The sequence below is a fragment of the Mytilus trossulus genome, chromosome 1, assembly GCF_036588685.1.
Source record: "Mytilus trossulus isolate FHL-02 chromosome 1, PNRI_Mtr1.1.1.hap1, whole genome shotgun sequence".
NCBI lineage: Eukaryota > Metazoa > Mollusca > Bivalvia > Mytilida > Mytilidae > Mytilus > Mytilus trossulus.
Genome location: NC_086373.1, coordinates 68,612,321 through 68,637,883, shown reverse-complemented (window position 1 = coordinate 68,637,883; position 25,563 = coordinate 68,612,321). Strand labels below are relative to the sequence as shown.

The 25,563-nt window shown below is 32.6% G+C and overlaps 2 protein-coding genes across 2 annotated transcripts in view; both read right to left on the bottom strand.

Moving 5' to 3' along the window:
- Window positions 1-2,095: 2,095 nt before the first annotated feature.
- LOC134683210 (reelin-like) overlaps window positions 2,096-25,563 on the bottom strand; it is an 82,487-nt gene continuing 59,019 nt past the window's right edge. The window contains exons 46-59 of the mRNA XM_063542372.1: window positions 25,176-25,356; window positions 17,049-17,242; window positions 15,882-16,424; window positions 14,358-14,553; window positions 13,718-13,893; window positions 12,645-12,751; window positions 12,237-12,416; window positions 11,899-12,107; window positions 5,445-5,686; window positions 4,943-5,094; window positions 4,187-4,403; window positions 3,769-3,880; window positions 2,736-2,914; window positions 2,096-2,374 (exon numbers count right to left, since the gene is read on the bottom strand). Coding sequence (XP_063398442.1) covers window positions 2,320-2,374; window positions 2,736-2,914; window positions 3,769-3,880; window positions 4,187-4,403; window positions 4,943-5,094; window positions 5,445-5,686; window positions 11,899-12,107; window positions 12,237-12,416; window positions 12,645-12,751; window positions 13,718-13,893; window positions 14,358-14,553; window positions 15,882-16,424; window positions 17,049-17,242; window positions 25,176-25,356 — 2,743 coding nt within the window. The 3' untranslated portion in view covers window positions 2,096-2,319. The remainder of the gene's footprint in view (window positions 2,375-2,735; window positions 2,915-3,768; window positions 3,881-4,186; window positions 4,404-4,942; window positions 5,095-5,444; window positions 5,687-11,898; window positions 12,108-12,236; window positions 12,417-12,644; window positions 12,752-13,717; window positions 13,894-14,357; window positions 14,554-15,881; window positions 16,425-17,048; window positions 17,243-25,175; window positions 25,357-25,563) is intronic.
- Window positions 17,368-24,284, bottom strand: LOC134683221 (uncharacterized). The gene is made up of 2 exons (XM_063542385.1): window positions 24,046-24,284; window positions 17,368-21,817 (listed from the first exon to the last, which is right to left on the bottom strand). The coding sequence occupies exons 1-2, from the start codon at window positions 24,266-24,268 to the stop codon at window positions 20,751-20,753; spliced, it is 1,290 nt and encodes a 429-aa protein (XP_063398455.1). The 5' UTR covers window positions 24,269-24,284; the 3' UTR covers window positions 17,368-20,750.

Genomic DNA, 25,563 nt, shown 5'->3' with positions numbered 1-25,563 from the left:
CTAAGACTTTCTTTTTTCACAATCTGTCAGACTTCTTGAAATGATTAAAAGAGTTATAACACTTGAATGCGGAAAAAAATCTATACATTCACATAACAAATTCCATTCTAATGGGACTAAACAACTGAGGTTTCAACCATCTTAGACATATACAACCTGACAAAACTTGAGTATACATACACATAAAATGGTTAAGGCTTAAAAAAAGTTGGCATCAACTTATAATTAACTATTGACCTGGGTGATAAGTCAAGGTCAATGTTATTAAGATCAGGTCAGCATATTTGATGCCACAAACCATAATATGCAGTTTTTTGAAGAGCTGAGCAGGATGAAACCAATAATGCTTAGATATCTGCAAATATTGCTTAAAATAACTTGTTACAGGTGTGTAGTTTGTATCTTTAGACAACAATTGGTTCATAACAGTAAAGAGAAAATATATGGGATAAGATGGTCTCCATCAGAATGCAAATCATTTACATTAATGAACATAGTCTACCTATGTTACAGCAATATAGAGTTGTCTTATTGGCAATCATACCAAATCTTATTATTTTCATATACTGTGGATTCATTGATTTTCTTGGGTATCAATTGTCATGGATTGAGGAACACTTGAATTTTCCTGGACGTTTGTACTCATGTTTTTGTCAATCTTTACATACACAGTCAATAGAAAGTTTTTAATTTGTCAAACATTTAAATTTGTGGTTCACCTGTATCCACAAAGTCAAGGATATTTAGAATCCAACGAATAAAAATAAATCCACAGTAGTACATATTTCTGCAAAGATCCACATTGCATTGGAAGTTATTTCCTTTTGAAACAATGTAATGAACACTGATGATATGGTTCTACATTCTAAGAAAGACATGGTCATGGTTTCTTGAATTATTGCAAATTTAATGATTGTGTATGTGTGTGCAGTATAATGGTTCAAAATACAAATAAATGTGTGCCTGGAATTTTGGTAAAAGAGGAGTAAAGACACTAGAGGGACATTCAAACTCTTAAAATTGAAAATAAACTAATGTCATGGTTAAACAAGAATGTGTCCCCAGAACATGGATGCCCCGTCCGCACTATCATTTTCTATGTTCAATGGACAGTGAAAATGGGATGAAATCCCTAATTTGGCATTAAATTAGAAAGATAATATCATAGGGAACATGTGTACTAAGTTTGAAGTTGATTGGACTTCAATTTTATTAAAAACTACCTTGACCAAAAACTTTAACCTGAAGTGTAACAGACGGACGAACGAACAGAAGCACAGACTAGAAAACATAATGCCCCTCTACTATCGTAGGTGGGGCATAAAAAGACATACAGGCAAACAATAGAAAACAGAATTCAACATAGACAACTAAAGACTAAGCAACACGAACCCTACCAAAAACTTGGGGTGATCTTAGGTGATCTGAAATGATAAGCAGATCCTGCTCCACATGTCCACCTGTCTCATTGATCATGTTAGTATAAACTTATCTACCCAATGCTTATTACCACAAAAAACAGATTAAGGTTGAATATTGGTGGTGTTTCTTTAACATTTACAGAGTTATGCTGATTTATAAATTGAATTTTGTTTTTTTCCCCCTCCAATTTAACTTTACCTCAACCAAGTGTTATGAACTTACAAAATACTTATTACCACAGAACTCAGATCATTTTTTTGGGAAGCGTCACTTTTTACCATTCTTCAGTTATGTCCCTTTAAAACTTTATATGATATGCCAGTGGGGCATCATCAGTGTCCCATTGACACATTCATCATTTATTTCTATACCTGCCCCTCCATTTTCAAATTTTAGCTTGAACATCTGGCAAGTATATACCCTTTGTCTATGCAGCAATTCCATTAATACTTGACTTAAAAAACCTCAACACTGACTCGGTGAGAATACAAATCTCAATGAAAAAAAAATCTCAAAAAGAGAAGATTTTTTTTATACTTTTTACACTGCTTGTGAGAAAAGAAAATAACAGAATTAGTACCTTCTTAGATTAACAATCAAACACCTTTTGTATTTATCATGCAAACAACATACTCCTCTTGTATTTATCATGCAAACAACATTTAAAACAAAGTAAAAAGTAACCTTTATTTCCTTTCATTTTTGCATTGATTGTCTTGTGTTAAAACAAATGTTTATCGCTAAAAGCAATTGCTCAGATATAAAGTTTCAGGTAAAAGTACACATATTAAACATTTACAATGTCTGATAAAAATAAATAGGATAAATTTAATCCATATATATTTACACCACACCACAAATAACATATTGCACCAATTATGATCTGCAGATAATCCTTTATGCTTTTCTTCTTTTTCTTCTCTGTAACATGGAAGAGTAGGAGTTATGATCCCTGCAATAGAAAAATGTAACATTTCTTGCAATTTTTCAGTAACTTATTTGGGCATGAAAGATATTTTTTATCCAATGATCCAATTAGAACAGATAAAATTTGGTAAATATAAATATTTTCTGACGGTATTTATGTGGTTGCTTCTTTTTTATTTGTTAGCAAACAACATTTGTTTATATGACTTCTTAAAAAATTACACATGTATGATAGGAGCCTTTTCAAATAAGTAATCTTAAAATGGTGCTTTGTTCATAAACTCTTCTATCTTTTTACTTAAATTGGATATTATACTTAATATATAACAATGTCTCTTCAATCACCCATCTATATGGTCATATTAACACAACTGATTGACACTTACGGTATAATTTCAACTGAGTCAATAGCCCATTGATCATGGCCTACACCATCATGTACTGGTTGCCACCACCTAATCTGGACCCCTACAACTTTAGCATCTGACGGAAGGTCATACATTGCTCTCTTTGGGTTGAGATAATGACTTGGGTCATGTCTTGCTAACAGCTTCCATTCTGCACCCTAGATAAGTTCAGGGAAAACTTTGGTAAAATGGCAAGCAAGGTAAGTTTGGTGTTTACATCTGAATCTTCAGGAAGGTTCATAGGGGGTCTCATTGGGGGGTTCCGATCCCGGATCCCGCTTACTGTTTTTTCAGATTCCCGTATCCCGCTTACACTATGTACGTAAGCAATTCTCATTTTTTTTTCATTTCTCGGGTCCCGCAAAACCTCATTTCCCGTTTTCACGCCACAATAATTTGACTTTCACGTGTCACGCTTACAAAAAATCGGCAATCCCGCGTCACGCTTAGACCCCAATGAGACCCACTTCATAGTCAACGTTGGTATTTCATCTGATTTTAGTTGTAAAAAAATATGTACCATTTACAAAATTAATTCATCTTCTGGTGGTATGTTGTGTGTTGTATTTCCAATAAATCGCAATAGATAAAACCTTGATCATTTCAACATTTCTTTTGGAATTTGTTTATCTATTACAAATTAATTATATTCCCAACATTCACAAAAAGTTCATATATTACACATGTCAGAACAATTGAGTTTGATTCTTTGGAAAAATCAGAAATTTTTTGATAAATGTGGACTCTGCTAACAACAAAATTTGTTACAAAAAAAAATCAGACATTTTGTAGTGATCTGTAGTTAACTCCCATCTCCAGAAATTTTACAAAAAAAGAGGAGCCCTTTAATACTGTTAAATAAGGTGTTTCTGATTATTAATATTTTTCACCTAGGAATGGGCCTTTATAACTTGAGTCAAGAATTACTTCCAATCACTATCATTTGCCTAAGTTCTGGTTCTGAATAAACTACATAAATAAGTAATCTAAAAGTTCTGACCCAAATACTAACCTTATTCGTAGAATATTGTAATAAAATCCCTCGATAGGATTCAGCTCTTACATTTACATTACAAGATACAGTTTGTTGCTTACAACCAATCTGTAGTACAAACATTATTTTCCTGAAAATAAAAATGAAATAAATAACCCCTTGATCCAGGTTGAAAGAAGTAGTTGGTGTTTTGAGTGGTATATGGCAAAACAAACTGAAGTATCTTAAAAAATGTATGTATATTTATTTATAAAACAGTTTAAAGATAGAAAGTATAAGTTCCTGCCCCTATAAATTATTTCATAATTCTATTTTTTTCAAACATACAAATTGAAATAACATCATCACATAATCACATCATCATAATAATGTAGTAAGAAAATGGTCCCTAAACTAATCTTGTAAAATGTTTAAACTATGAAAATAGGAGACTTACAAAGCTCTAGACAGATCCATTTCTGCTGTCCTTGCCTCTCTTAAACCACAACCATTAAAGTATAATGTCTTGCCATGAGCATAAGGTAATAGTGCACCACATCCAAAACCAATGCCTCCTCCTGTTATAGACTCCCAGTAATGTGGGTATATCCTTCCTTCAAAGGTCTCATGCATTTTCCTCAACATTCCAAATTTGATAGGTTGACAAGAACCACCTATGATAAAACATAGTTTTCTACAATTAATGTGATGTCATTATCTTTCGATTCATTTTAATTTCAGTTTTCTTTAAAATTTAGCTCTTGTTTGCAATTTTTTTTAATTATAATAATAGACAGGTTTTATGACTATATAAAGTTTGCCAACATGGTGTGTAAGTTGTGGAAATTTAGTGGAAGCATTTTTTAAAAGTATTCAGTCTAAATGATAAAGTTTTTTAAGGGTCAGTGTAAAACCTCTCAATGGGGATATCCCCCATAAAGCAGGAAAGTTGTCAGGTCTGATCATTGCCTATAAAAGATGTACTGATACAGTTAAATACCTGAAACTCAGGATTTATCAGCAATATTATATAGAAATTTTGCTTGTTGATAAAAATAGCTAACACAGAATTGATTTTTTTTAATAAACAGTCCCTATTGGGTGAATAAATTCAGTAAATATTTTATCTATTTTGTCTAATGTACTTCCAAGCCAGAATCATATTCACTTAAATATTTTAGATGCATTAAGAAAATGTACAGAATGGGAATACCATGTCCGCTCCTACAGTGACAGACTCCATCTTTACATATGCCCCTGCCGTTGCACATATCAGGACATTTTTCTCCAACAAATATATGATTCAAAGCCCACATTGTTCCGTCCACTTCTGAGGCATCTTGCTTCCATCTAAATCTGGTATTTCTGTTATATACAGACATTTCATTAACCAATAATTAAACAAGTTATCTCTTTACATGACATAATGAAGCAACTGAAAAGACACTCATTTGAAATTTTCAATCATAAATGTTAAAGCAGTTCAAAAACTTTTTTGTATTTGTTTTCTTTATTTCAGTAAAATATATTTTCAAATTAACCAAAAAACCTACGATGTCATTTATAACAGCTAAAAACGTTTCAATTATTATAACTGGAAACCTTTTGGTGAGAACATTCAAACTATAAACAGCTTACTTTTACAGATAATATCTCTATGATCAATTTTGGACAAGTTTGTAGCATAAGGTACATATCAAATAAGGATAACTCACCCTGAGAAAACTTTATCCTTCAGCTCCATGGTAACCAGTGTCCAGGAAGGATAACCCTCAGGTGTATACACACTAGGAGCATGGTAATAACTAGGCTGACATTCCATCAATGTATTATGGTCAGGGAGACATAATGGTTGTAATAAGCTCCATTGGTCTGAGTGAGGGTTTTTATTATACTCTAGTCTGATTGGTGGGTAAGGGTTACAAGCATTTACATGTCTGTCACACCCAACAACAATCTGAAACATACATACCATATCATTATGGCAATTTCAAAAGAAAAGTTCTATGGACATTAATTGCCATTCAAAATAAAAACATACAGGAGCCAAGGAGTGAATTGCCCACATATGATCATGGCATTTAAGGAATTTCTAGATCACATCTTGCTAGTTGTTTATATGGTAGACCTGCCTCCTTGTGATCTATACTTTCCGAAAAAATAGATTAAAACTAAAAGAACTAATAGCTAAAATACTACTTTAAAGGGAAACTTCGCAAAAAATCAAAAATTGATATTATGTCCATTCTGAATAAAAATGCTCAAATTTATAGATATTAAAGTTTTATTCCGCTAAATAAGAGATCCTCATCGATTTTAAATTTTGAGTATCAATTCGCTGCGTTCCGCATTTTTTTTCATCTTCTACGATAAAAAGTCACGATATGTCTATAAACCACAAAGGAACAAAACTACAGTAACCGATGTAGTCGTAATTACGTGTCGATATCTTCAATCGTACGGTTGTTTTATCTGAATAACTAACTTGATACGGAAAATGTTCTTATCTTTTTTTAATAACCATATCTAGTAGTCTGTTATTTTTAAACAGTTAATATTGGAATTAGTTAAAAAGTCAAAGTTCAAATCATAAATAAGTGTTCCGTGGAAATTGTTTTCGAAAATCTTATTCGTTCATAATTCTTTAAAGTAATAAACTGTATTCAAATAAATTCGGATCTTCCCTCATCTGATCACCAGCATGGCTAAAGGTATTACTCCCAAATGTATTGTGAGGGGTGTAAGGTGACAAGTCCATGTATTCAATCGATTTCCTGTCCGGCGGGCTTGCAAGTTCATGCATCGTTTCACCTCTGTAGGTATTGATCAGTGTACCTGACCGATAACTTATTACTTTCCATTTTGAACTATCAGGTGCATGTAAAATATACATCTCTGTCTTGCGTGTCCGAAAGTGATATAATATACTAGTCATTACTTAACTAATACGCTTGTTTTTAAATAACATTTCTGGTGTAAAGAATATTATTTATAAAAATAATAAATAATGTAAAAAATCAAAGTGCTGGATAGCACCTCTGGAAAGTTTGCAACTGTAGCTGTGTATTATTCCAAAAAGGTTATAGACATGTATTATTTCAAATGTGTATATTTCATCACAGCTTTGATGTTTAAAACTAAACCATTGTCTCGTCAGTAATTATCAAAAATCCCTTTTTTATGTTTATCATAAAAAGTTTTGATATTTGCTCATGATTGCAACCTTAAGCTGTAGATCTAAAATAATGAAATATACATGCAGAAAGCTCTGTTAATTTCTTTATAAGTACCATGTCAACTTCATATTTGTTTTTAGTAAATTCACATGTAATTTTTTGTTTGTTTGAATTGTTCCACATGTTTCATATCGGGGCCTTTTAAAGCTTTCTACATGTATATGGTACAAACATTTCTCATTTTTGACGACCTTTATTGTTGCCTATAGTTATTAATACATTTTCATTCTTTGAACTCTTTTGGAGAGCATTGGTTCTTTGCAAAAAATACTGCATCCCTACTTATAAATAAGACAATTACAGTAACTTAAATCAATACAACTGTAAAGAAAGTGAATTAATATTAAAGGCTTTTATCAAAAATAGGGAACATGTCCATGGGACTCAAATGATGCCCTCGCTAGCATTAACTTTATCAAACTCAAGAACTGTAAATGTGACACTACCAACATTTTTACTTGATCTGAATTATGGGTTAATAAACATTGTGTATTCATTCTAATTATACAGTATTGCGCAATAGAATTGTAAGATTTTGACATTTGTTTTGTGTCAGAAACCTATATGTTAAGGCAACAATTTGATCTCAATCCAAATTCAGAGCTGTATCAAGCTTGAATGTTCTGTCTATACTTGTCCCAACAGTTCAGGGTTCGACTTCTACGGTCATATAAAGCTGTGCCCTGTGGAGCATCTGGTTCCATTTGTAACAAGGCACAACCCTAGAGCAGTAAAAATAAATCCACCAAAATTCAAACTTGATCAGTGTTTGTGGTAATGAGAATTGTGTATAAGTTTCATAACATTTGGTGAAGACAAACTATACTTAGAGAACAGAAACTTTAATTTCCAGCAACTTTTCTTTTTGTATAGTAGCATTAAACGCTAGAATGGTAAAAGTTACGCAACTAAAATTCAAACTTGACTTGTGAATTGTGGTTATAAGCATTGCGTATTAGTTTCATACAATTTGGTTCAGGCAAACTTAAGTAAGAGAACAGAAACGAATTTTGGGATATATGGAGATACTTATAAGTAAGGGAAGAATGTACATTACTTACAGAAGAACAAGGATAAAACTCAATATGGTGGGAGCATAACAACAGCAGTATGACCACATGAATAAAAAGTTTATATATACGCTAGATTCATAGAATTTTTGTTGTTAGCCATTCGTTTGATATATTATGGTAATCATTGGCACTGTGTTTGGATGACAAAGCAATTGAATTTCTATTTAAATAGGGCATGGCTATGCACATGTTTGTCTGTAATCTATATAGATTTTGAGGTGAAAATGCAGTTATTTAAGCCAAAGGGTACACATCATTAAAATTTCATGAACTTTAATTATATAGTCTACAGCACTTGTCTTCGTACCCTGAGCTATGTTATTCTAAGAAGTATATGCTCACTTGGTTGCTTTTAATATGGATGCTATATATGATACGAATTTGCGATAATACACCAGAGGTGGTCAGAGGTGGTATGATGTAAATTATTGGAAGAAGACTGAAGAAGAATTGACGTTGGGTCAATGTTTTTCTGCTGTCAGTTTGATCCACTTCATCTTCACTAGCCAAGGGTTACGATCCACTCCCGCTCTCTCTCATGATGGATCCACTTGAGCATGCTGAACGAGTGAAGGCCTTATATCCACATTGAAATGTATTTAAATAACGGAATTAAAGTTTTCAAATGATTTTTGGCATCAAAACCTTTCGATCGATGTTTGACAACAATGCATTTTAAAATTATTTTTTTTTATGAAAGCCGGTACCGTATTTTCCTGTTCTCGTCCATTAATGAGATATTAGACATATAATTATCGAGTATTTTATATTCTATCACCTGTGTTTTGTTACAACAAACTTGTCAATTATCCGACGGCTTGGCAGTCAAAATGTCAACTTGTTCTCGCATTTTAATCAGACTGAGTCATTCCCGATTTTTTCGATACTCTCGGGCTTTTACCACGTTTACGTACGTACATAGTAAACAGGTAAAAGTAGAGCGGAAAAGGTTCATTCATGAAATTTTCATGAATGAAACTGACGCAATCTGGCGTAGATTTCTTGTGATTTTCTCTTCAGCGTATGGCAGATCCGCGAAGTAGTGTTTGAGATACTCAATTTCACAATGAACTTATATTCATCTGAATCGTCGGTGAACATTCAATTCTTTTTTTTATTAAAGCTGTAATCTTTTCAGTCAAATGAGTATTTACTCAAAATTTTAAAAGAACCTTCCAAGAATCAGAATTCAAACACTAGTACTAGTACTAAATTATCTCGGATCAGAATTCATAATTGGCGAAATCTGTCACCATAAGTTTCAGGCCGATGGCTATGGAAAGTAGCAATAGCAAGCTATAGCAAACTTTCCAAAAAAGATTTGAAGAAATACAAATCTATTTACATATTTCAAGGGTTAATTTGGGAAAATGCAATATATACCCGTTGTCAATAGTTTAGGACAGTTTGGAACATACCAGACATATTGATTTAAAAAAATGTGCGCACTTGTCGACGATTCGTTTATACGCCGGGATAGAAAGTTACGGAACTATAGCGCAATTCAAATTATACATGTATACATTGAACATAAGAAAGAAACATACATTTTGTGTGTTAATTGGGGTCAAAGTTTTGTAAATAGACTAGTCCACGTATAGTACTAGTATGCCAACAGTATATAATCAACAAATTCGATAGACTATTTGTACCAAAAGAAGAAGAAGAAAAAAAAGAAACAATTTGATTTAAATACAGGTCGATATATAACTTGCTTTGGTTCATCGAAGTTATGAACATAGTAAAATCACAGATTTATATATCAATTAGATTGTTCTCGAATAAAGGACGAAATTCGTCATCATCACAATTGTTCTGTCTTTCATGTAATATATATGCAACTGGACGTACACTATAATCCACAAGGGATGTGAATATTTTCTAGGAGAACTACTCAAGTATTTTAAAGTTTCAAATCAATTTCGGGATTTATTTTCTTTCTTGATATTCAATGACAGCAATTTAAAGAATAAACTGCTTGTCGGATATTTGTCCGCTTTAGGGGTATTCTTGCAAGTTGAACAGACTTATAATTACATTCAAAAATAGGGAAAGATAACATTAAATTCGTTGTCTTTTAATTTTAAACATCGTTGGCCAAATAGTTTAAGTATTATATGTTGGGAGACGAAGATTATTTAAATAAGGACGTTCCCAATTGTGAATAAATTTGGTTGACGTTTTTCACACTTGAAAAGAATATCTATTCCTAATTTTTCGATTCCATTCCAAGAAGATCCTTAAATTTCCTGTCAATTTTTTAAACCTCTTAAGTAAAAAGTATTTTTTTCTTTATTCGTACATATTATATTTCGCTTCGGTAGAGTTATCTTCAGAGAGTTTCAGATATTAGTTAATACATGGCTTTCAAAAACCTAAATGAAGTGTTCTCGTACATTTTTTCGCCTGATAAAGACAAATAAAAATGCTTTGGTAAAGCTATTTCTAATTCCTAAGTTCCCCTTTTTTATGAGACATAAATCAAAGACAAGAGGTGTATATAACTTCATTCTGACATATGAATTAAGTTTCCAGTCTTTAACTGAAAATTGTGTATTTCTTAGTAAATTAACTTATTTGAATTTAAATAAATAATAGCACCAAATATAATTAGATAATTCCTCGTCGATCAATTTTTATTTGTCACCAACTTGAATATGTATTTTAAATGTAGGTATTGAATGCTCCCTTGTTTTATAATCCATTGATCCGAATAGACAGTCACACCTGGCAAGGTGTGCCCTAGATGCGTGGTTAAATACCAAAGTGCATATAACAATTTACCTTTCAACAAGCCATCTATGAGTATTGACACAGAACCGTGAATACACACATCGTATAAATCTAGTCATAGCAGAGATAGTAAAAGGTCAATAAGAGTACACCAATATATTGTCTTAACAGATTATTGTACTTTAATTTGTTCACCTTATCAGTCCGAAAATGCATTTATTAAAAATAAATTTATAACTTTTAGTGTTTTCTACAAAAATAATTAGAATATATACGTTTAACATAGAAAGTTTATCTCATGAATGTGTATAATTGAACGTCTGTGCGTCTTATCTTCTTATTATCGGATGGTTATTAGATAAAGCACAAGTCATCGTCGCGCTTATGATTACGTTAAAATATGATTAAAAACCAAGACTTTTAATGAATGTATTTTAAATCCTGGCATGCAAAAATCAGGAGAAAACGTCACGACCTACAGGAAGTAGTTGATATTTTTTCATTAATTATTGAATTTCTCCTTTATTACTACGCATATAGCGATAAAACTTTGTGAATATATATATTATGTCATAATGAACATATTTAAACCATAAGTAAATAAGTGAATTTTCCCTTTAAGGTGGTACCCAACACTTTCACTAAAATTAATTTGGCTCGTTTAATTTTCATAAAATTTTGACAAAGTATTTACTTTGACCCTTTTACAAAAATATAAAAAAATTCAAAAAATTTGAACCAAGCGTTTTATCAGAAAAAATACACTGATTATATAGCAATTTGACAACCAACAATTTTGATCATTGAGAAGCTTTACATTGCCTTTACAATGCAACGTTATTAAAATGTTTAGCTGATATTACAGAGTTATCTCCCTATAGTGTTAGGTACCACCTTAATACCCGTACAATAATTAACTCCTCAAGTCATTTGGATCTCTTCTTGTTGGTTATCATAGCTCTTAAAAATGTCTCTCTATGCATTATTAGAAGAAAAAAATATGTAACCACAGTACTTTTTATGCATGTGTAACCAAATCACAAACTTGAACCATTGTCAACAATAAGATGGTGTCAAGCCTTAGTCTAGATTCTTTGAATTACAGTGTAAGCAAGAAAATAACATACCTCAAACTGTAGCATATATCCATACTGTACAATCATTTCACCAGTGGTAAAACTTTTGACACCATTTCCACTGTCCCAGAACATGGACTTATCATGATGAGTGCAAATATCCTCTTGGATTTGACCATAAGGACTAAACTCCCAAGATTGGTCTCCTTGGATATTATCAAAATCTGTCATCATTGAACTTGGATTTATTTCTGAGCCACCTGTTGAATTAGTCATTGCATGTTATTTATTAAAAGCTGAGATTCCATAAACAAATTTTTAATAAAAAAGTAATGTTCCTCTTTTTAAAAAAAGCTGGTAGATTAAAAAAAAATCTTAATTAGAGTTACCTATAAAAACATTGTCTATTTGCCACTGTGGTCCTTTCTGTGAACCATCCTGAGCTAAGCCTTGCCACCACCTAACCAGAGTATTGGGAGTTCTGGCATCTACTGGTAAAATGATGTAATCTTTCTTGGGTTGTAAGTAACTACCATAACTAAGCACATGTAGGGTTTTCCAATCAATACCTATCGTTGTAGAAAAATACAGGATTAAATAAAGGATATATAAAGAATTGAAATTTGCAGAAATTACACATGCAGACAAGTGTGAAAAAAGAGTAAAATCATAAAAATACTGAACTAGGCTCACAATATTTTGGGGCTTTAGATAATATTTCGGAGAGAGGTGTTATTGACAATGTTTAAGTCACAAGAAATAACCTTGTAAAAGATTGTCAAAACATTTTAATTTACCTCCATTTGTAGAATACTGTAGGACCACACTGTGCTCTGGTGAGTTAGGTACAAAACATCCTTCCTGTAAACTTTGACCTCCAATTACTGCTATATACTTAATAAATCTGTAAAATGCAAACCATATTTACAATATATTTCTTGAAATAAAAATCATCAACACCCATTAGGACTCGTTTATAAATGACCAGTATGCAAGAACTGCATGTGGAATTTGCATGTATACTGCAGCAATACTAATTATTCCCTTTCATTACAGGACCAAAATATAAAAAAAAAACATTTGCTATTAAAGTATCTAATTTCTCCATATTTTATTAAAATTTTTAACTCTGTTCTTAAAAATAAAACAGAATGCAATTCCCATAGGGCAGTGGCAGATCCAGAACTTTTCCTAAGGGGGGCTGCTGAATGACCTAAGGGGGGACCCGCTCCAGTCATGCCGCAATGATTCCCTATATGATCAATCAAATTTTTCCCATGAAAGGGGGGCCCTGCCCCCCCCCCCCTTGGATACCCCTATGTCAAAGGGTTTAAAAGTTAATTTTGACAAACACGGCAATTTTTAATTTCTAATTGGTACCTAAGTTCAATAATCTTAAGGACTTTCACAAGAACATAATTGTCAAGCTAGGTTTCGATTGATTCAGCTGTTATTGAGAAGGTTTTTCTAATTTCTTAAGTTCTGCCAATCAGGATTAAGAAATTCGGGAAAGTCATGTTTGTCAAAGATTGGGAACCAAAATAATACATCACCAAGAAAAGACTATGTCAGGAACACTCAGTCAAGTTTTATAATGTTTCATGGATCGCAAGATCAAAATTAAAGCTAATGGACAAACAACAGATGTTAAATGATGCCAAAAGCTCACATTAGTCTGGGGCCATTTAAGCTGAAAACAGAATCAACTAGAGTGTTCAAATAACCAGCCATTTATGCCTTATCTTAAGAATGGCAACCGTTTCAAAGTCTGTCAGAATCCTTGGTGAAAAGTAACCTTTTAACATATAATTTTTCCCCAGATCCGCAATATTAGCCACTAAAACTACACAAAGTATATATTTTTTCTTACTTTGCACTTTGAAGGTCAAGGTCAACAGTTACTAGTTGTCTGTTTCCAGGACCACCCATCACCATTGAAGTGTCCTCCACCATACTATGACAACCTTTCTGAATATTTCCTCCTTCAACTAGTGACCATTTTGATTTATTGATATTGGGATTTTCAAAGTTGTCTTTTAATTCAGCCTGAAAAAGGACAAATGATACATGTATATCCTATATAAAAACCACAAGACAGCCAATGGTCTTCAGAGAAATAGAGGATTGATAATGTAAAAACAGAAATTACTGTAAAAACAACCATCATCATACTCAAATCAACATATGTATGCATCTCTAGAGCATTTATTTCTGGTGCTGTTTATATCATTTATTTTCTGATTTCCCTGTTTAAAATAACAAAGTATTTATTTAGAAAACCTAAGGTTTGCATACCAATTAACTCCGTCCAGTTCATGGTCCTGTTTTAGATTGTTTCTTTATTTGATGATTTTGAAATGCCTTCCTATGAATTTAACTTTATTGGTGGACAAAACCCAAGTCTCCTTAGTTAAGTGCCATAAAGCTTTAACATGTCTCCGTACATAATTATATATATAATGTGTTGATGATTCTACTTTTCTATATAATTGATTTAGCAAAAGATTTACAGGATTGTTGTCAGTAAGTATACTACAGTCACTGCCTGTGTAGCCTTGATCACAGTCACATCTGTCAATTATACAGAAACCACGCCCATTACAATGTCCTGGACAGGCAGGACCAATGAAAACATTTCTGAGACCCCATGAATGGCTACTGTCTGATCCTCTATCTGCTTTCTGTGTCCAGCGAAATCTTGTACCTCTACAAGGATAATGTTACATTGATATGAAGTTTTTACAGATAATTAATATTGTGCAACAACCATCAGCTGTGAATAATTACATTAGATGTATGTTTCATTATAATACGTTATTCTGATTGGCTAACTGGACATCTCCCGTTATACCTTAATCAACTTCATTACATAATAAAATTTATCATTCATGATGACAAGAGATCCCACAATAAAGTGCACAGGTAAATAAAAAGTTGATAAAAATCTTGTTTCCATGATTCTAGCTAAAAAATGTAATTATAAGTAATAATTACATTAGATGTATGTTTCATTATAATACGTTATTCTGATTGGCTAACTAGCAATCTCGTGATATTTCTTAATCAATTGCATTACACAATGCAACTTTTCATTCATGATGACACAAGGTCACACAATAAAGTGCACAGGTAAATGAAATAAAAACTTGATAAAAGGCTTGTTTTTATGATCCTATAGGTAAAAATGTAATTATAAGTATTGAATGCTTTTTTTTGTAACTTTATAGGGTTGCAAAAGCATTGACCGTGCGCACATTTGTAGTATGAAGAGCTTCTGCGCTTCATACAAAATGTACTTTGGTCAACGCTTTTACACCCCAATAAATTTACAAAAAAGAGCATTCAATTCTTAATTGAATGCTTCTTTTTGTAACTCCATAGGGTTGAAAAAGTGTGACTGTGCGCATATTTTTAGAATGAAGACAAAATGTACTTCAGTCAACGCTTTTACACTCCAATGAAGTTACAAAAGGAAGCATTCAATTCTTAAATACATGGTTTTTCATTCTACTGCTCTATCTTTAAGTCATTTGAGTCTTTTATGACATCAACTTTCTGTACAGCGATTCGTTATAGCGGAATTCAAATTTCCCGATTCCTGTTCACAAGGTTTAGGTTTTTTTAGTTGTTTTTCCTGTTCCTGTCTTATACATCCCCATACATCAACAATAAGCAAAGAGGATATTTTGGGTGATTTTATCTTGATCATGAAATAAGGGAAAGAAAGCATCTCCAGAAAATTTTAAACTTGATAAGGGCCATAATGATGATGAATCATGGTTGTCACAAGCTATTATAGTCTATAGAGTTTTGTAATCAGGCTTACAAAACAAACTCACATTCATAATACAGGTTGTGATTTTCTCTCATAGATTTCACACATTTACCAGAGGTCCAGGATTCTCAATAGTGAATACATGCAATATTTCTTTTTAATGGTTAATCAACCAATCTTTTATAAAAAAATAAAATAATTTTTAACTTCACTTGATAAAATATTGCCTTAACAAATAAATGGAACAGATCATTAGTACCTTGATACAGGAAGACCATTCAACTTGTATGTGAACCTTCTCCACATTCCCATTGGTTCGTTGTGATATAAACTGGCCATCTGTGGTCCTCCATTACACTGTGGGTCACTGGGCAGGCATTGTGGAGTTAGATAGTGCCAGGATAGACCATCATCAGTGGAGTACTGTAGATGTACTGGTAAAACTGATCGATTCCAAGACTGACCACAACCCACATTTATTTCATACTGTAACATGTGATCATCCAACACATCTACATCACGAGATATCAAAACAGAATCCTCATTTTCTAACGGAGCTCCCATGGCAACATCAGAGGCTCCACAGTAACTATCAGATTGTAAATTGTCTGATCTCAACCATTCTTCATCATTTATAGAATCAAAATGGCTGACAAGTGTATTTGGATTGGTCAAACTACCACCTATTCTAATGTTATCCAATAACCAATCAGCTCCTTGCTTATTGCTACTTTCATTCTGAAGCCATCTGATACGTACACCATTTTTCCTTGCATTTTGAGGCAGATTTACTGTTACAAACCTAAAAGGGAAAACAAAGATATTACATATATATACAAACTGTCTACAAAAAGTAAATGCAGGTGAAGTATTTGGACCCACTGGCCAGATGTTGAGCCTCTGATTTGAAATTGATTTAAAATAAAAAATTAACCGGGGTTTCCTATACACACCATACTTTTATTCTGTTGGTTCCTTTTAATGTTTTATGGTGAGTGACACCCTTGATACAGTTTAAAAAATCCCTTTTGTAGATTTAAAAAAACACAAAAGACTTTACATAAAATAGAGATAGAAATAGGGAATGTGTCAAAAAACAGAAAACAGCCAAAGGCCAGCAATGGGTCTTACTTATGTTTTGAACATGTCTATATATAATCTAATTCATTTTTGTTCATGTTTATCCTCCATTTTATAATCATCATCTTGATTAATGCATTTTAATTCAACTTTTTTCCTGTTCACTCAATATTATTGACTTCATCCACAAAACACTTCATATGCCATAGTTTTCCCTCAAGTATACCTTAATGTATCAAGTAAAGAACTTATAACAAAAATGTTTAGAATACTTTTCTCTCTAAATAACTGATTTTTTTTTTACAGTTTATGAATTTTCAAACACAGCCTTTGTTAATAAACCTACTTGGGAGATCTATATAAGGCATAGTAAAGTTCCATGATAGGCATCCATTTGATTCCTCCATCTATGGAATAATCTACCAATACACCTTGGTTACGGTTAGTGGGCATAGAATTACATCCAAACATAAAAGAAAACTGAATGAATTTTGCCTGTCTTAAGTCTAGATCTGTTGTTATTAATAATCTGCTACAGGCCTGAAAAAAAAAATGTCATAATTTTTTATCAGGTAATTTGTTTATTGGTAAAACACAGCAAAAAACTAAAAGCTTTACAAAGTGCAGTGAATATGTGATCTCAAGCAGTCTTAATGGTGCAGGAAGCTAAAAAACATTCTAATCAGAGTCTGTACAGAGCATATAATAGAGTAAATGTCAATGGTAACAAGAGCATTTGTGGATGGAAGAACAAAAGAACTGACCAACATCCACATGTTTGAGTATCACCTGCCTCCAAAAGAAGGGAAGGTGTGAGAGGGGGTATAAGTTTTTAGGGATCCATATAACACTATTCTTCATAATTTGTTCTAAAAATAACCACATAACATGCATGAATTTTTAGTTCCTCTTTTTAACAATGGTTTGACTATTGGATGGCAAAAACAGATACATTATTTTATATTCATCCTTAAAGTAGACAGAGATGGAAATAACATTATTGTTGAAGACTGTATTTGACCTTAAGGCAGATTTTACAATAAGAAGGAATTGTTGTTTTTTTGTATCCATCAAAAAAGCAATTGCTGAAACTGTGAAACAGACTGTGTAATGGAGTAATGCATTATGTTATTGAATAAAATGTGTCTTTCTGAGTAAATAAAAATAAAAATTACTCTGTGTTTGTGTTTTTTGTTAGAATTAGAGGGTTTTTAATTTCAAAATATTGGACATGGAATAGACATCATGACCTACTTTACTGACATCCAGCTTATTTGGAGTGGAATTTTGAAGTATTATTTATAAGTGGAGCCTAATAACATGGACTTATATTTTAATAAAAAGTCTTCTTTTGTGTTTCAATCATAACTTTAAGGCAGATTTTTATTGGTAAAGGCTAAAAAAGGTAATTAAATAATATTGTTGCTAACGTCACGTCTTTTCCGTCCATTGTGGTATGTCACGATCGCAATTTTCTTGTTGGTTCTCAGACAGCCCATTGAAGTTATTTTTATCCCGGGTTTTATAAATAATTGAAAATAGCAATCATATTAAATTTGGATGACGTAAGGGGGTCAAAGGACTTGAGGAATCAATATCATTGGCTGTTTTATTTTTTGCGAACGTTACTGCTCGAGGTTTCCGTCCAAATCAGTGTCACGTGAGCAACATATATTTAGATCTGTAACTCTCCTGTATAGGAGTTACGATATCGCCCTTTGCAGAAATAGATTCAGAGTCAGTTCCTTCACATGATGGGGAAGCAAAGAAGGTAAGTTGTATGTAATATCGTTACAAGAGGACCTTAAATATATTCCGTCCATCAATAAGACGTTCGCAACAAAACGTAATGTCATAATAGTAGATGTTCCTAATGTTACTATTACGAATTGGTTTCTTGTGTATTCATTTGATATAAAGTACACCTGCAAATGACATTCTGTATATTTAGAAATTCTAAACCAGACTGTACAATTGTATTACTCCAGGCATATATTAAACATCACTGTGTGCATACATTTTAACTTTTAAAGATGTTGTTGCTCATGTGACATGTCCCAATGTCGCTAACGTTACTAATTTATGTCTCCGTCACGTTAGCAACATGAAAGTAGGAGACAGAACACAATACTGTAAAATCTGCCTTAAGTCTTAAGTTTCCAAGACAAAACTATCTCACTGATGTATACCTTGCATCTCTTTTGATATCCAATATTGTGATAAGTAACTCTATGTGTTGTTTTTCAATGTGGAATATAATTATCCTCAGACTAAATAAAGATCCAGTGCTTATAAAACTATTTATTAAAACTAATATATAATATGAAAATAGAAATTACATTGGAAAAACTGGGGACTAACAGCTGCATTCACATAATAAACATTAAGAGTTATCCCCCTTTTAACATATAAATGAAAATTAATATATACAGAAAACTTGGGGGATAAGATAAAATTTGATGATAAAAGTATACAATTTTATCGAAAAGTCCAGCATGATTAAAATTAACACCTTAATACCTCAGTAGGTAAATAAAATAAACAAACTAAAAAAACAGTATGAGTATCAAATATAAGAGCTCTTCATTAACAATACAAATTTGAGCTCATAAGTACATGAAAAATGAAAAATAAAATAACAACCCATACGTCAGCATGAGTAGAGAGTAAAAGCTCATACGTCAGCATGAGTACAGAGTTAAAGCTCATACGTCAGCATGAGTATAGAAAAGATCTAACATCATGCATGATAAGAATTAAAGAAACTCATACGTCAGCATGAGTAGAGAGATTTAAAAAACTCATACGTAAGTATGAGAAGATGTAAAAGAAACTCATACGTCAGCATGAGTAGTATAAATGCAACCCATACGTCAGCATGGGTACAAATTAAGACCTCATACGTCAGCATGAGAAAGTAAAAAGAAAATCATACGTCAGCATGAAAAGTAAATAAGAGCTCATACGTAAGCATGAGAAAATATAAAAGAAACCCAAACGTAAGCTTGAGTAGTATAAAAGAAACTCATACGTCAGCATGAGTAGTGAAAAAAAAAGAAAATCATACGTCAGCATGAAAAGTAAATAAGAGCTCATACGTAAGCATGAGTAAATATAAAAGAAACCCAAACGTCAGCTTGAGTAGTATAAAATAAACTCATACGTCAGCATGAGAAGAGAATAAAAGAAAATCATACATCAGTATAAACAAAACAAAAAACAAAAAATGATACAAAAATTAAGGTCATAAAATTACAGGTATACGTTCATGTATATACAACAATAGTAATGACTACTAAATAGTCCCCAGAGGCACTGGCAACAAAAGGAGAGAGGTGGGGATGGTGGCGGAAATTTAAAATATGAAAATCCAATCAAAATATAATGAAAATATCTGATGACAAAAGGGGCACTGCTATTGATCCAAGAGCAGCAATATAGATGACGTATATCCCAAAATAATTTGAAAATGAGGCTAACATGATAAAGAGGTACAAATGGGGAAAACCTATCTTTGACTAAAACTAAGTTAATCCTTTATATAAACATCAATTATCCAAATAATTGTTAATTTATATTCATCCTTAAAGTAGACAGAGATGGAAATAACATTATTGTTGAAGACTGTATTTGACCTTAAGTCTTAAGTTTCCAAGACAAAACTATCTCACTGATGTATACCTTGCATCTCTTTTGATATCCAATATTGTGATAAGTAACTCTATGTGTTGTTTTTCAATGTGGAATATAATTATCCTCAGACTAAATAAAGATCCAGTGCTTATAAAACTATTTATTAAAACTAATATATAATATGAAAATAGAAATTACATTAGAAAAACTGGGGACTAACAGCTGCATTCACATAATAAACATTAAGAGTTATCCCCCTTTTAACATATAAATGAAAATTAATATATACAGAAAACTTGGGGGATAAGATAAAATTTGATGATAAAAGTATACAATTTTATCGAAAAGTCCAAATACAGATGCGAAGCACCTGTAGCCCCAAGTTTAATTCTCCTTTTATTGCCAGTACAAAAGTTTAAGACAAGGAAATTGATGAAACTAACTGATTTTGAGCTTGTTGAATTACTTTAGGGCTGGTATGAATATACCTAGTATAACAATCTGATGACCACCTGCCTAAAGTTTTAATTAAGTGGTCTTCTAATCTTACTTCCTGTGCTGTTGTTGCTGCTCCAATTCTGAAAGAATGCCCATTATAATTTTTGCTTTCAAGGCCTAAATTTTCTAAAATAATTTTGACATGTTTAATAAAAAATTGTCTACTTAAAGGATTGCCATCATCAGAGACAAACAGGGCATCAGATGTAATACTTGACATTTTCTTGCGAAGAGACAAATAATTTTTAATAGCAAAGCAAGGACAAATAGTGTGTCCACTTTTGTATAAGGGTATAGTGACACCTTGTCTGAAAGGATCTGTTTTTGATTTTTTCAAATGTATTAAAATGTGATCTTCAAAAATTGCTAAATCACCAACACACAAATGTGTTTCCGAATCAAAGTTGCTAAGTATAGTGAACTCCCCACAACGCAAAAAAGCAAAAAAAGCTACAACACAAGCTGCTTCTAACATAACATTGTTAAAAAGACTGAAAAAATTGTTTCTCAATAGCATAACCATTTTATACAACAAAGACATAGTAATCGGCAATCTAGGCCTTTTTACACAACCTTTCTGCTTCTTTTTTAAACCATTCAAAATTGATTGTAAACATAATAATGGCTTGCCATATTGTTCTAAAGGACTAAATCCTGCATATTGCAAGTAATAATATCTTATACCACATAAATACAGTTTAATAGTACTATATTTTAAGCTTTTATGTTCATCGCAAAAGGCAACAAATCTCATTAACAAAGTTTCTGAAACCGGCGGCATTTCATTTGAAGTCCAGAATGATCCCTGTAGTAAGGAGAACTTCTTATATAAGTCAAAACCTGTAGTGTAAAGCGATCTTGTACTGTCTGCTACAGAATACTTCCATAATGTCTCTACTGAGCTGTCCAGAGAATGTCTGAAAGCTGTGGGCAAGGAGTGGCTGTTGCTTCTGCTAGAGGCGCTAAAAGTCTGAACTTGTTCATCTGTAAACGAGACAATGCATCAGCAATTACATTAGATTTTCCCGGTAAATGTTCACTATAAACAGCAAAGTTATAAGTTGCAGCACACATTGTAAGTTTATGCATTAATTTCATAATGTTTGTTTCTTTCGATCAACCTTTAGCAATAATGTGGACTGTTGCTAAATTGTCACAATAAAAGAGAATCCTTTTTCCACACCACTCCTTACCCCATAGAACAGCTGCAACAACTATAGGATAAAGTTCCAAGAAGGCCATAGAAGCGGCAAAGTCAGATTTGCATGGTAAATTGTCGGGCCAACGGTCACAAAACCATTTATGCTGGTAATATCCACCAAATCCTATTAATGAGGACGCGTCTGTATAAAGCATCATATCTGCTGCTCTAGTTAAAGTCTTTTCATAAAAGAAATTGATACCATTCCAATTTTTCAAAAAAGATAACCACATATATAAATCAGCTTTGCACTCTTTGTTTAAATGAACATGATAAAAACTCTCTTTGAAAGATGACATTAACTTATACAAATAACTAACAAAAGAGCGTCCTGGAAGAATAACTCTAGTTGCAAAATTTAAATGTCCAAGCAACTGTTCAAGTTCTTTCCTAGTACAGGACTTTTTACTTAAAATTAAAGTTATAAAATCTGTAATTCTTTTTACTTTGTCTTGAGGCAATCTAGCTTGCATATTTACAGTGTCTAATACAATGCCTAAATATTCTAATACACAAGAAGGACCAACAGTCTTTTTCTTTGATAAAGGAATACTTAATTTGTTGAAAATTAAAGAAAGTAAAGCCATTGTTCTTTCTCCACAATCAGTAGGCCTATCAACTGTCAAAAAATCATCTAAAAGATGAAAAATTACATTAATGTTATAATTATGTTTGGCTATTCAACATATACTTCTTGACAACATATCAAATAACTTAGGACTAGATCGACAACCGAAAGGAAGTCTTACATAATGATAATAAAAATTATGCCATTTAAAACAAAATAAATGCCATTGGGAAGGTAAAATACCCAATTGTTTAAATGCATCGCAGACATCTACCTTACAACAAATGCTATTAACACCATAATCTTGAATTGTATTGATTGCATCGTCAACTTTAATGTAACTAAGTGAACATAAATCTTTGTCTATCAAATCATTCACACTATCATGATCACAGCTGTTGTGAGGCGAGGAAAGATCCAATATAAGTCTTTTCTTAAAAGAATATTTATGTACTGCTATTCCGATTGGACTAACCCTATAAACAGAAAAAGGGGGGTGTAAAAAAGGTCACTGAATGAAGCCTTTAACCAATTCATCTTGAATTAGAGCAGTAACTGAATCTGGATCTTTCCTTGCTGACAAAGCATTTTTACATTCATAAGTAGAAATATTAATGTCAGAAACTAACATATCAAAACCATATCTAACACTGTTACACAGTAAGCTAACAAAGTTTCTGTCGGGGTGGTTTCTTAGCTCAAATTCTAACTGGTCACAATTTATAGGTGAAGAGGCTGTAAAGTCGGAAGGTAGTCATTTTTTAGGTTGAGATTTACTGCTTGCTTTAACTGAGTTTATATCGTTGTGTTGATAACCTTCTTTGTAGTTTTGACAAGTAGCTTTGCCATGTGTTTTACTTTTACACGTTTTACAAGCATGAACATATTTACAATAAGGTTTAGTGCAACCTTTAAATCCATTGAAATTGTTGCAGACGGGTAAACCATCTACAAAAATGACATCACGGCCAAGAGAATCAGGTGTATTTCTAGATGAATTAGAATTTCTTTGTGGCTGAAAATTTTGTTGCTGTACACTACACATAACGGTGGAGTGGGTTGTTGAGTGACACTTTCTACATGTGTTGATCTTAGAACCTGCACATACCATATTGCGTAAATCTGAGTCCCCTTTTGACCAATCTATTTTTATGTTGTGCTGAATTAACATGACGGCACATTTAGCTGAGAACATTTTATGATATTCATAAAAACAGTCTGGCCAGATGTTTGCTGTTTCAATGATGTGTGACAAGTATAAGTCTAACTCCTTGTTTCTGTTAGGGAAAGCTGTACCCATAATACGTTTGTAACGCCCAAAGGCAGTTACAAATTCGTCCATTGATAAATTTCTCTGGAGTCTTACATCAGATTCCTTATTCTTTTTCATAGTAGAGTGTTCATAGTTAGGAATTAATAATATATTTAGATTGACATCTTTACCTGTAATGATATCGTTCCGTAGTTCGGGGGAAACCATGTCAACAGCTGAAAACGATGAAGCTGGGAATCCGAATTTTCCTGGAGTTGATGAATTAGTAGAATAAACGGGAATAGTGGAATTAAAAGACGGCGCAATGCCTAGGGAAGTTGAACCATGTCCTAAAGCCGTTGATAGATTGAAACTTGGCTGTATCTGCTCTCCTTGTTTATTCATTTGTTGCATAGATTGCTGGCATAGTTGAATTCTATTCATCAAGAGGTTTTGCATGTTTACATTTTGATTGTTATTGTTTACGGTTGCGTGCGCAGATGCAGCAGTGGGCGGAAGCTGAAGAATTGCGTGGGCATAAGATGTTGACGGCGTAGCAATCTCCTGTTGAACGGTTGATATAGGAGTTGGGTGAACATCGCGATCGGAAGTATGTATGTCAATAGGATCACGTATAGTAGCATCACTTACGTTTAAAGAATAGTTTCCATCAGAAACTGTATTCCGTTCAGCTAAATTATCGGAATTGTCAATCGTAGCGGAACTATTTGTTGTTTGATTGTCCAAATACAGTCTTCTTAAACTACTGTTAGATAAATTTCCGGTAATCTTGATCCCTATTTTACTGAGGGCAGCCTTAAGTTGAGATGAAATCCAATTAGAAGGATTTTGGTCATCTAATGTTTCTGTTTGAACACGACTTGCCGATTTCCTCCTTGTAGCCATTTTGATTCCACAAGGAACGTTGTTAATTATAAGAAAAGACAGTTACCATGAATTCGTTTTAAAGTCTTAGATCACACGGAATGATGTACTAATATCCATTATTCAGTATATATAATCCAATCAAATTTAAAATATGAAAATCCAATCAAAATGTAATGAAAATATCTGATGACAAAAGGGGCACTGCTATTGATCCAAGAGCAGCAATATAGATGACGTATATCCCAAAATAATTTGAAAATGAGGCTAACATGATAAAGAGGTACAAATGGGGAAAACCTATCTTTGACTAAAACTAAGTTAATCCTTTATATAAACATCAATTATCCAAATAATTGTTAATGAACCAGACTATCATAATAACTGGAATTTTTCAGTTGAGATATGATAATTACTAACATATCACTACTCCTACCTCAACAAAATGTAAAACATTTCCAGCTGCTAGGACCTGACAGGGTTGTTCAATCCTAGCACCTATGACCTTTGTCCACAGCTGTGAGTTGACAACAGATGTCGAGAAGGTATCATATAAGTAATGTGGTAGTGTTATGGTAGGTTCTTCACAACTGAAACCTGCCCAATCCTTGTCACATCTGCAATTAAACATAAACAAATAATCTCATGAAGTCATTTTCTAAATTTATTTCAACCTTTTCTTCAATTGTTCTAAAAGATGTCTGCACAATGTTTACATTCAAGCATTTACCATGACAAATCCATGTTTAAAATCCTTCAGAAAAAAAACCATGTTAAGCTCGAAACAATCTATGTGTGAACAAAAAGTGTAATTGACCCTTCAG

Excerpts from the sequence above, each read along its gene's own strand:
- LOC134683221 (XM_063542385.1), bottom strand. The coding sequence starts at position 24,268 with ATGCAACAAATGAATAAACAAGGAGAGCAGATACAGCCAAGTTTCAAT. Across the intron at positions 21,818-24,045 it reads ACGGAACGATATCATTACAG|ATGAACAAGTTCAGACTTTT; the intron begins GTAAAGATGTCA and ends TCTCGTTTACAG.